Source organism: Crinia signifera, chromosome 11, assembly GCF_055691185.1.
Source record: "Crinia signifera chromosome 11, ASM5569118v1, whole genome shotgun sequence".
NCBI classification, from domain to species: domain Eukaryota; kingdom Metazoa; phylum Chordata; class Amphibia; order Anura; family Myobatrachidae; genus Crinia; species Crinia signifera.
The window spans coordinates 114,165,130-114,178,201 of NC_139227.1; the positions used below are offsets into that span (position 1 = coordinate 114,165,130).

General features: G+C 44.8%; 1 protein-coding gene across 2 annotated transcripts in view; it reads left to right on the top strand.

Moving 5' to 3' along the window:
- HIPK3 (homeodomain interacting protein kinase 3) overlaps window positions 1–13,072 on the top strand; it is an 89,129-nt gene that overhangs the window by 57,971 nt on the left and 18,086 nt on the right. For both annotated transcript variants that reach the window (XM_083164314.1, XM_083164315.1), the window contains exons 3-6: window positions 2,999–3,122; window positions 7,262–7,381; window positions 9,037–9,123; window positions 11,317–11,501. In XM_083164314.1, coding sequence (XP_083020440.1) covers window positions 2,999–3,122; window positions 7,262–7,381; window positions 9,037–9,123; window positions 11,317–11,501 — 516 coding nt within the window. The remainder of the gene's footprint in view (window positions 1–2,998; window positions 3,123–7,261; window positions 7,382–9,036; window positions 9,124–11,316; window positions 11,502–13,072) is intronic.

The window sequence follows — 13,072 nt, forward strand, 5'->3', positions numbered from 1 at the left end:
ATTTTTTTCTCATTCCCCTTTGACAATGACACAATGAGGGGAATACTTTTGTGCGTATTGTGCCATTTACTGAGAGCCTCTCTAAATCGACTAGTAGATCCATGCAGCATTTGATTGCTCTGGTCTGCATTGGACTTTGTACATTGACAAGATAACACATCCAAGGCTGTGAGAGTTCAGTGTGTATGTGGAAAAAACAACCTTTATCATTGGCTACTATTTGACAATTTTTGCCAGCAAAATAATAAGGAATTAGACCAGGTTATCGATGTTTCTCCTTTACAGGAAAATTAACCAGGCACAAGCTGCCGTGAAGACTTCACAAGTCCTATTTCAATGACACATGTCGTTTCTAGGCATATAAACGGAAACCTTGCTTACCTCATTTTTTTTATTTTAATGAATTACTTGCAGCATAGCTGTTCTGGGTTGTGTTCCAGCAACGCGCACATGTGTTTGGTCAATCCGCACTTTATTACCCACTCCCCTGAGTGCTTAGTTATTGTGTCAGTTGCTTCCACAGTTGGAGCCTGGTCACGCCTGGGCCTTGCACACTCATTCTGCGGTAAATGGCTCACACGGCGCCCCCAGTAGTACAATAGTGCCAGGTGGCCAGTCTATCTCCTAGCTCGCAAGTGTCACGTACAACTGTTCAATCACCTGTGCTGCTGCCCAGCTGTCTGATATGTGACAGCTCATTAATGGCCAGTCTGCTCCCCCGGGACCCCCCCCCCCCCCCCCCCCCCAGCAGTAAATGTTTTTCTAACCGCAGTCGTCAGTCCAAGGGTCACAAGTGCGAGTTTTATTATGTTCTGCAATGCAATAAAAACTGGACAAATTGTTCACAAGGCACATAATGCATTAATACGTGAGCAGTAGCCTTTACCCTCGCCTGCAGCAGGGAACCTTTAATGGGAGAGAGTTAGAAAACCTTGGAGAGAGATAAAGTGAAGACGCTCACAGGAACCAGTCGGCTTATAATTTGCCATTTTACAGGCTGTGCTAGAGTAATCTCAGTTGGAAACAATCTCAGTTGGTCGACACAAGCATTAGACAATGGGAAGTTCAACAGTGAAAAGGTCGACGTGAGTTTTTCACGTTTTTTTATTTCGAGTTGACATGTGCCGACTGGCGGTATTTCATGCCCTAACATCGACTACGGCGTGGTGGGATAATCAAACAGTGAGCCGAGCGCATCGATCCATGCTAGGGGACGTGGTACACTTAGACGGTGACCATGTCAACTGTGTCCACATTCTGGACAAAAACCCTCAAAAAACTGATGTCAACCTTTTTACTGTCAGTCTTCCCATTGTCGACCCAATGCATGTTGACCTAAATTGAATTGAACCAATGGCCCATACCCCTTGAAAGTATAGCGATAGCCTTGAGCAGGCACCTCAATATGGCGCCTTGTGTAATATTGTAATGAAGGCCTAGATATTTTTTCCTTTTTGTTAATAATTTAGTTCCGTTGTGCTACCGAGCGCGGCTTGCTTTGGTAACAGGATTTGTTATTACACACCCTGGTGTACCTGAAGCAGATCACTTTAATGTTCCTGCCCTTCGCTTTCTTTTCAAACATTAACCTCTCACCGTGTCTGTGCCTGCACGCTGCGCACTGATTGGCCAGCAATAAATTCCTCGCACTTAAGTTTTCAGTGAACCGTCTTCTCAGAATTTCAGTGATTATTGCAAACCCCCCCCCCCCCACACCCCCTGGGAAACGTGTTCATATCGAGCTACTGCTGCCACATAGTGTGCACATTGCTCCTTTAGGTACAATGGGTTGGCAATGAGGTATAAACATTTGGTTGTTTGTTCTCCTGATGAACATTAGAACCTTCATTATTTGCTTTGTTTTGTGTTGTGTTCCTAACAAATGTAGCCAAAGCAAGCCAGCCCATACCTGCACTTGTATATTATGTAGCTGGAATTTATGATGTAAAATAGATATGCAGGTTTTTTTATTTTAATAAGTTGTAAAAGAACACAATTATTATGATCCTTTGGGAATGCATGCGTGTTCATACTCGCAGGCCACACGGTTACGGAGAAATGCATTCAGATTGTAATTTGTAGATCAGACCACAAAATGCAGGGTCGCACCGGGACTTTGAAACGGTTCAGTCCCAGTGCGACCCTGCATTTTGGTCTGTTTACATTACTTCAGCGAACCGGTAATATTGCCAGTGCGGTGGAGCGCCATCGGCGGTGGGGGAGGAGGCAGCGTTTAGAGCTGGCGCTGCTACAAGCACCGCCGCCTCCATTGATGTGAACGGGTAACTAGTCACTTGACCTGATTAACCCGTTCGCACCGCAAAGCAACACGGCAACAAACCGATAAGAACCCTTGTTTTTTACTGGTTCGTATTGCCATGTTGCTACCGGCTTGGGGGACCTGGTAACCCCTTTCACATCGCACCAATTACCGGGTCGAACCAGCAAGAAACCGGCATGAATCCAGTAATTAGGTAATATATCTACCCTAGAGTAACATGGTTACAATCGGGGGTACATATTGGGATATTGGTATACATTTATATATGTGTGAGAGGATGAGCACATGTTAGAGAAGGGACAGTTACCTCCCCCACACAAACATGACAGCGTCTAATGTGACAATGTGCCCATGATTATTGAACAGAAAGGTTACAGTAAATCATTCCTGAATATGTTTAATCTGTCACAACATCCCTTGGACCCTGATTGATATATTATTGTGCTTTGAAGGATTTATTCAATAAAAATGTTTTATTTGGAAGTCAATATGGTTTGTTTTGTGTGAATTGCAGGTGGTTTTGCCTGGTTTTAAGTTCTTTTATTGCCAATGCAGCTTCACCTTTTTTTTGGGGGGGGGGGGGGGGGGGGATATTGCCGACAACATGTGGAGCAGTGAGTAATTTGCCACTTTGCCTGAATGCCACCGTTAGACCTCTGACTCGCCTGTTATGCACTGACCTACTAATCATACTTATTTTGTGTTTTTGCATTTTAGAGCTCCTGAGATCATTTTGGGGTTGCCGTTTTGTGAAGCCATAGACATGTGGTCGCTGGGCTGCGTGATTGCAGAGCTGTTCCTAGGATGGCCGCTATACCCAGGAGCACTGGAATATGACCAGGTACGAAGGGGTGCAGGGTCCTATAGGGGTGAGTTTTATTACAGTGCTTCCTATTGGCTTATTCGTTCATTCACCCATTACCTGTGAAAGCCTCTGCTGCAGCCCGTGGGGTTATTGCTCACGCAGAGCGCTCTAGGTATATGACCCCACAGCTCTGTGCACCGCTGTGTAATAAACAGCCTGTAAATAGAATCACCAGGTGGAAGGCTTCTCTCGGGAGGACTGGCAGCCTTTACGTGCCAAGTAGGGATTGCATGTACAACACATGATACATGTATGTGTAAGCCAAGTGCTGCTCTAAAGACATGACCCTCATGAGCGCCTAACTTTTTTTATATAGTTTTCTGTTTTTATTTTCTTTTTAGCCTGTTATTAGTGTAGTTCCCTATCACTATGATCTTGGGTATTATGGGACTCATTCAGCCTTGATTGCTAGGCCGTGTGTACTCGCAGCCGAGCGAACAGGTCAGCACCGCCCCACCGAACGAGAACACTGAAGGATTTTTCTCCCCTTTGGAAATAAGTCAGTGAAAACGGACTTTGATTTCAGCCGGAGATGGGCGAAAAGGGGGCGGCGCTGAGGTCATGTGACGCCAGCAGCCCGCCCCCGAGCAGGCGTCGGCCAGCCTGCCTTCCCAGGGAGGGGAACGCTGAGCGTTTTCATGGGGAAACTCGTAAAACGCTGGCGTTCCCCTGTTCCAGCCTTGTGTCTGTCCCTGCCTGGCCCCGCTTTGGAGCGAACAGCACGGCAAACGTCGGGGAAGGGCCCAAATTCTGCCCGCTACGAGCGGCTCTGAATCGGCCCCTATGTTCCATAGCTCTGCTGCAAAGTATGCTTCTGCTTTTCGGTAATAATTTCAGCCACGAAGCCAATGATTATGATTATAAACAACATAGTTAAAAAGAGGATCCAGATAGCGGAAAACCCTGTATCTGTCCTCTTTCGGGTAACCCGTCGCTGTGCCTCAATCATTTTGTTCTAAAGCGACTGTTAATCTCCGTATTTATGGACCCCGAGCAGAGCCTCTACCAACTATTTTCCTGTGGCAGAAGGCCCAGAGATGTATCATCAGATAGTACCCCCTGGATATAAGGTAACAGGTGGAGGCTCCTAATGTTACTAAACACAGTGTTGACGAAAGGATTCAAACAGAGTGCGTTCAGTTAATTATTTACCAAGGTAAATACCATCTAGTGTCTCGGCTGTGTTTAAAAAAAACAACAAAAAAAACACACACACACAAAAAACCTACCGCCCAGTTACAAATAAACCTTTGACTTTCCTATACAAATATGGGGTGTTGGAGCAGCCTGCGGGACAACCAAAGCTTTGTAAACGAGTCCACTCATTGGTCATGGGAACGAATGAGAATGCAGCGTAAGGTCGGGTAACATTCGCTGGACACTACTGAATCCATTGTTCTTGTGTAGTCAGCAGTGGAATCTGTCAGACTGACGGTTATGTAAACTGATTTCCCTGTATTAACTGGTCTGGAAAATGTATCAAAGTGCTACACATTGAATCATTAGTATGGACCGTTGTTTTTTTTTTTTTTTTTTTTTTTCGTGTGTTGTTTTTATTTTGTGCAGACATTTATAGCAATAATTATAAAATTAGTATAAAAAAGTTTTGGTGACGTTCGTCTACTGGAACCTTGCTGCCTTTAGGGAAAAGATCACAAAAAGACAAAGTTGGGCTCGTCGCACTAGGTACTGATAATGTAAATATCGGAAGAGGCCCCCAGTATTTATTACACTTAAATCAGTGATATTGGTGGGGTGTGCTACCTTTTGACAAGAAATTTGAATACATCAAGGGGAGAAGGAAAGACTAGGCTTGCCGTTATTGTGGTGCACCACAATAACGGCAAGCCTAGTCTTTCCTTCTCCCCTTTAGGGAAAAGAGACAAAGGGCCAGATGTACTTAGTGATCAAAAGTGATCAAATGGAGAGTGGTAAACAACCGACCAATCAACTCCTGCCTGACATTTTTCAAAACCAGTCTATAACATGGCACGTAGGAGCTGATTGGCTGGCTGTTTCTCACTCTCCAAAAGCTGACCCAAAAGCTGTTATTGGCATAGTACTGTGGTTCAGTCCCTGTTGTACAGTGATCTCCAAAACACAACATACATGTAGAAGAATTGTATTTTGCATGAAAAGCAGAAGTGTGTAAAACATTTCCTCATTAACTTCAGGTCTGTACTAGCGGAAACTCACTTCCTTTTATTGCTGACATTTACGGTTAGCGTTGTACAAAACCCAAGAATGACGTCATCCGTTTTAATGTGTTTCTACATCTCTGTATTAATGACTGATTTATATATGTTTTGGAATGAGGCAACAGGTGGTCACTAGCCCGATACCTGGAAGGTTGACATGGGTTGACCCCTGAAAGTTGATTTTGCTTAGGTCTACAAATGAAATATGTCGACAGGGTTGGAAGGTCAACACAAGTTTTAGGTTGACAGTCAGAAGGTCTGCATGTCGGCACATGAAGGCTCAAGAAAAAAAATGTGAAAAACTCATGTTGGGGGTATTTCCTGCCTTACCATCCATGTGTAGTAGTAGTAGTTAGTTTATTTATAAGGCGCCACAAAGTGTCCGCAGCGCCGTACATAGCAAACAAAAAAACAAATGACAAGGTAACGTACAGGGTGTGTTGATAAAATACAGTATAAATAGGGGTATAGGTGGTAGAACTAAAATCGGCATCGGTTCTGAAGTAGGTGTTGAAATTGTCGAGGAGACTGAAGATGAAGTAGAGGAAGGGAAGAACAGGACAGGAGCACAGGTGAGGTAATGAGGTAGGGTGAGTACGTGAGGAAGGAGGGCCCTGCTCATAAGAGTTAACATACTAAAAATAGGTGGGTGGACAAACGAAAAACAATAGGATAAGTAGGAACGGATGGAGGGGTAGGGTAGGCAGGATAGGAGGAGCGAAAGAGGTTAGGAGGAGGAGGAGCGTCTACGTAGAATAGTCAGCCGAGCATAGCAGGCGGACACGGTGCACTTTGAGGGTGTCCATTTCGACACTCGGGACAAACTCAGGACGACCTAGACATTGTTGACCTAATTCTTGCGTTGACCTAATATGCGTTGTCTATGTGTTGACCCGTTGACCCAATGACCCATTCCCAGGCTACAAAACCTGTCTCTGTACAATAACTATTTGGGTAATACAGATGTGGTTAGAATTAGGGATGGCCATTGTAACTGTGGGCCAATCAAAACATGGGGGTGGGGCTTTGCGGGTGTCGGGGCGAAGCTATCCTCAGGGTCCCGGCACTTTGGGGGAAAAAAGCAAAACATTGTTTTGCTGTTCCATGGATGGAGGGAAACCGTCTGGTTCTCCCCCATCGATGGTAAAAGTATTCGACATCGGCCATGAACCATCGATGATTTCGAATTGGCGATGGCCATCCCTTGTTGCCTTCAATGGGACAGAGATTCTATTGCCTCTAGGTAGCAGCGGCTGGCTTGCATGATCCCATTGGTCACGCAGCCAGACGATGGAGTCAGAGATGATCCCATTGGTCACGCAGCCAGATGATGGTGTCAGAGATGATCCCATTGGTCACGCAGCCAGACGATTGAGTCAGAGATGCTCCCATTGGTCACGCAGCCAGACGATGGAGTCAGAGATGATCCCATTGGTCACGCAGCCAGACGATGGAGTCAGAGATGCTCCCATTGGTCACGCAGCCAGATGATGGTGTCAGAGATGATCCCATTGGTCACGCAGCCAGACGATGGAGTCAGAGATGCTCCCATTGGTCACGCAGCCAGACGATGGAGTCAGAGATGCTCCCATTGGTCACGCAGCCAGACAATGGTGTCAGAGATTATCCCATTCCGCATCCTGTGACGTAGCGTGGATCAGTGATGCAATAGGTGATGTCATACCTCCCGCTTCATTACCAGATTCCTATGTAAGTAGCTGCCATTGCTATTCCAACTGATAAATGAGGCCTGTATGTTCTAACCATGGTGTTCAGGGCAGGAATACCACCTCCTGTCTCTCTGTGTGCTGAATATTCTGCCCAATGAACTCGTACTAGAGGATTTGCATATGTATACGGGTTTAGTGAGCGTTAAGACAGTTCATTTACCATTTCCCTACCGATCTTTATCTTCAGATCCGATACATTTCCCAAACTCAAGGGATGCCGGGAGAACATCTGTTAAACGTGGGTACAAAAACGTCCAGATTCTTCTGTCGTGAGCAAAATTCTCAATACCCCGCCTGGAGGATAAAAGTAAGTGTCCCTGCTCACCGTGACACCTGAGGCTTTGTCGGGAGTAACATAGCGCTGCTTCCATTCACTGAGCTCCATGACTGGTACAAGAGCCTGAATTGTGGGGGTCCCCTTCTGCGACTCTGCTGTAAATAGCTTTCACTCAGAACTCAGGGGAACCGTTATGTGCAAGGTGATGACGCTCCAGCCAATCAGCTTCGACCTGCTCATTTACAGATTGGAGCTGACTGGCTGGAGCGTTATCCCCTTGCACATAACTTTCTTTCTGGGGCTAGATATCTCCAGGCTTCATACAGTTACCCCACAGTTACTGCCTCCGTGGCATGTTTCCTTCTCATACCTGGGTACTCGCTCAGATAACTCTGTCATTCATAGTATATATATGGCCTAATGAAATGCCAACAGCTGATGGGCATTAATGAACCCATAGTTGTAGATTATTGTGCATAGAATCAAAGGGTTACCCCCTGCAGTAAGCCCCAGATGATGCACTTCATTCAGGCCTGCACCCACGGGCAGTTACAGCGCAGCAGATCGGCGCTAATGGAATAGTTTCGGGCAGAGCTGCAGCTGCCCTTTACACGCATCAATTTACTTTTGATTTCCCCAATTCCACCCCCTTCCGATTTGACCTTTGCTTTCCATTCGATTCTGGTTTTCTTTTTGATTTAGAGGAAACAGGAGCGCGCATCGAATCAAATGTAGATCGAAAGCGTCTTAAAAACCGTTAATTTGGATTCGATTTTTTTGCTTCTATAAGCAAAATCAAATCGGAAGCCTGTCAAAATCGAAGTGTGTGGGAGTCCAGACCCTCTTGAGTCTGCATGATTTTTATTCAAATGGAAGTCACTTAATAGGTTGATTTTTCCTTTTAAATGATTGTCACTTTAAAGCAGTGATCCCCAACCTCGTTCCTCAAGTACCCAAAAATCCCAAGTAATCCAAAAATATACTGGTAGGTTAATTGGCTCCGAACACACACACACACACACACACACACACACACACACACACACACAAAAATTAACCCTAGAATGTCTGTGTGTGCATGTACATGTGGTAGGGAATATAGGGGTGGAGGTTTTAAGCCTTGCAGAGATCCGATTTGAAGGAGAGAATGCACCAGCCAATCAGCTGTGTTTGAAATATGACAGTTGGGAGCTGATTGGCTGGTGCGTTATCTCCTTCCACTTTATCTCCATCTATTTACCAGGCTTAATACATCTGCCCCATTCTCTGTAAAGCGCTGCGGAATATGTGTGCGCTATATAAATAACTGGTAATTAATAATTATTCCCAACGGTTTACGTTTTCTAGGTCAGGATTTTTAAAAATGTGACAGTTGGTGATACACAGTGCTCCTGATAGGTGACTTGGAAAATCCTACCTGTTAGGGGTACTTAAGGACCTGGGTTGGCAACCACTGCTTTAAAGCATTGGGTAGAATCGGCGGTATCTCACCGATCCTCCCCTGTGATTATATGTGTAAGGAATCATTGTTAGGATTTTAAATCTCTCCTGATAAAGTGCGTGTGCCGTCCCTGCTGGAGTTTCTCTACCCCAGTGAGTTGCATACAGTATTTTTACGTCACCGCTGCTTCCATGATATGTTTGTTGCATTCAATGCCTTTATTTTTCTCCTTTTACAATAACAGACATTGGAAGAGCATGAAACAGAGACAGGGATGAAGTCTAAAGAAGCCAGGAAGTATATTTTCAACAGTTTGGAGGACATAGTGCATGTAAGTATCTGACGCATAGTAGTAGTACGTTTATTTATAGCGGGATGTGCTCAGTCACTGCGCTTTTCACAGCAACGGTTCCTTGTCCTGTTCTGATTGGTTTGCAGTGAATGAATTACATGGGGGAGGGGCCTAAAGCTGGCTGTACACCAGCAGTAGGAATACATTCATTATAGCAGGCAGCACAGGAATGCTGATTAATATTTCCCATGTAGATTAGCCATTATCTTGTAACCAAAGTATTAAAAAGCACCCAGACTGCATGAAGTATTTTGCAAGAGTTACAGATCTGGGGCCAACATGTTCTTGCTATTTAGAGGGGGATGCTGTCGATTTACCGACACGTCGGCATTTTGAACACGTCGGTATTGTGATGGTCTGCCAATGCTTGTCAGTATTTTGACCAATTTGAATGTTGGGAAATCATACTGACCCCTTTAGAGGGTATGGGGTGTCTTTACAGTTTGCCCCTAGTAATTAGGAATTCCGGGTCTACCTTGAAGGGGACTGTTCTGTAATCCTCACAACATAGAACGGCCTCCCTTTATGCATTCTTAGAACCTTTACTGCAGCCTTCCTGTGTGTCTGCCATCAGACCAAACAGGTATGTGCTGTAATACTGTCACCTGGAGCGTATGCAGGGGATACGGGCAGGGGTTATTGCCAGGACCCCAGTGACAGTGTGCCATACTGCAGAGAGGCAAAGTAGTGTATGTGAGTGCCACTCTGGTGCCAGGAATCTAGTCCCCAGCGTCCTTCCCTAAACATGTCTGTAGCTCTGTGTGCACAGTGACGGCTGCTGTGTGACCCTAGAAAGCTTTAGGAGGGTATTCAATCTGAGATTCCAACTGTTGGAACCCCGGGGCCATTTTCTTCCGATCCAACAGTAACTGGACAGTTGGAATTCAATATTCCGTCTGTCGATTGTCGGAAAGTCGCCCGTGGATCGGCAAAAAAAGTCTTTATCATCTCTCCCCATCGCCTAATGGGGGCTTCAAACAAGGGACCCCCCAGAGTGTGGTTGGATACATCGCCCCTTTTTAAATGAGCTCATAATGTCATCTAAAAGTTAAAAGAACGCAGAACAAGGAATCATGAGATGTGATATCACCTATTAAATACGAAGTCCTGCAAGGGACGGATTAGACTGGTATCCATTCATCTAGTCATTAAGTGCTATGCAAGGAAACGGGTCATTAAGAAAGGAATCTTTATCCAACAATTGGAGATGATCACTAATTACTACAGCTAACAGTACAAACATCCACCTGACCTGGAGCCGGCACACTCATACCTCTAGGAATCTGTGCCAGTGGTCATGGCTGGCACCTCCTTTTCATTCATTAAAGTGTGGCCTAGATCTGTCACTTATGTTCAAAGATAGAGAGTTGATGAAGGATGGAGGTTCTGACAGCCCATATGTTGCTAAATGATTGCTCCCATGGTCCTCAATAAGTCGTTCATGGTACAGTGGTTGGTACTGTACGGGTCTTTCCTGCAGCTTTTACTAAATCTATTGTTTCATTCTAGCTTTGTTCTCACACATTGTTATAAAATTAGACAAATGGGGCCCACACACAAAGAGATTTTGCTGAGCGATACTAGATCGCTCGATGCACAGCAATGTGTGCTGAGCGATCTGTCAGGGCCAGATCTCCAGGTGAGAACACCGGCCTGGACTAGCGATCTAGCTAAATTTATCCAGCATGCTGGAAATTAATCGCATCGACATCATCCCTATAGACGGAGCGATGGGGCATTTTCTGAGCAATCTAGTCAAATTGCTTAGAAAATTCCCTGAAATCACTGCGTGTGTAGGGCCTCATACGGTGTTTGGTTCCTTGCCCTGGAATGCGCGACTGCTCTACGTACTGTGACGTATCGCTTGGGCAAACTGTAACGCCGCCGGGTGACATAAATAGTTAAAAGATCAGAGAAGGAAGCAATAAAACAATATAGGTAGTAAATGTTTCAGGGGGGGGAGGGGGCAGCAAAAAACAATAAGCAAGGTCACTTCCAGGTGGAATACCACTTTTAATGTGGCTGAATAAATGAGTCCAGTAAAAGTATTGGAACGTAGAAACTTACTGCATCGAAGTCGCGCTTTTTTATTTATGGTTGTGAGTAAATGAGGCAATTGAAGAAGAAATGGACACCTTGTCCCAGGAGCTGACAGTCTGATTTTGATCACAGGTGAACATGGTTATGGATTTGGATGGTAGTGACTTGGTGGCCGAGAAAGCAGATAGGCGAGAGTTCGTGGGCCTGTTGAAGAAAATGGTGATGATTGATGCCGATGTGAGAATCAGCCCGGATGAAACCCTCAGCCACTCCTTTGTTACCATGAAGCACCTTCTCGATTTTCCCCATAGCAACCAGTAAGTCACATGAGCCACCTATGGTAAAACAGTGGTTGTTTTGTTTTCCTGAAGCTGCATGGTGAACCTAGAACCGGCAGCCATTGCTATTGTACTGGTCAAATCTTTTTCTGCAGTTCGATTATTGCAAGCTGTGACTAACACGCTGTGATTTCGCTCTAGAACTGGGCACTTATTAAACAATTAAACGATTTCCCTTGAACTCGACAAACGATACACACACTAAATGATTTCACAAATGATATTGCCAGTGACCACACCCAGGATTTCAGAGGACATCGCTAACCACCCGCGGGAGTGCGCATTGTTAACGATATGATGTGTACACGCGGGAACATAAACACAAATATGTGATTATCGTACACATCGTTTAAAATATTGTCTTAATGTGTAAGCACCTTAAGAGTGGAACTCAATTGTGCCACGTGCCCCCTGCTGACCATCTATAGCAATCAGATCAATTCAATTGTTTCTCTGATCAGACGACCATTAGCATTTAATGCGGCTGAAAGTGGGGCTAAACCCATCTAATATTGCCACCTGAACGTTGAGAGGTCTGGATAAGCGCCTAACCTATTTTTTCTAGCACCCCCGGAGGCTGCAAAAAAAAAAGTGTGCCCGCAGGTAATGTCTGATCGGACAAACAATTGAATAGCTCTGATTGATGGCCATTATTGTAAATGGTGCATGGCACAATTCAATTCCCACTAAATGATTAATCTTCTGCCTTTTAGTATTTAAAATAGCACTCCCACAGCCGTTTCCCCTCAATGGGGATTTGTCCGGCCATGTTTAACGAGAGATGCACAAAATGACAGAGGAGGTGCACATGTGATGAGCCTCACACACGCGGCCAGGACAGGCTAAACACTACTGCCACATGCATGTAATCCTGCGAGATATATTTAAGTCCCCTAGCACAGGCAGAAAAGTCTAGAGTTCTGTTTATTGGACCCGATAACATTAATTTCTGTATATTGAGTAACAGTAGTCTCAAAGTATGTTCTTGTCGTTTTCATGCTCAGAAAATGTCCCTTTTAACGACTTGACATTCTAATATTGATTTATTTTTATTTTTTTGGCTTTTAAATGTTGACATTTCCAAACAGTCTGTTTGTGGCAAAATTACCCATTGTAGCTGCATTCCATACACTGGGGCAGATGTATTAAGCCTTAACAAGAGATAAATGCCAGGGTGATAAGGAGAGATAAACGTCCAGCCAATCAGCTCCTTACTGACTTTTTTCAAACACAGGCTGTAACATGGCAGTTAGCAGGTGATTGGCTGGACGTTTATCTCTCCTCATCACACTTGCATTTATCTCTTGTTAAGGCTTAATACATCTGCCCCATTGTCTGTTAGGTGGAAGCCATGTGAAACAGATAATGGAAATGAAATGCATCTGAGCAGCTATTCCAGCCTGGAAAGTCGCAATCGTTGTGTTGAGTCTGTCAAAACCGGTTCCTTTACTTCGTCAAAGTCTGTTATCCTGTTGGCTGTGAATTCCTGGCCGCGTTATCCAATGATAATAAGGAGAGCCTGTATTTACATAATATGCCAACTGGAACAT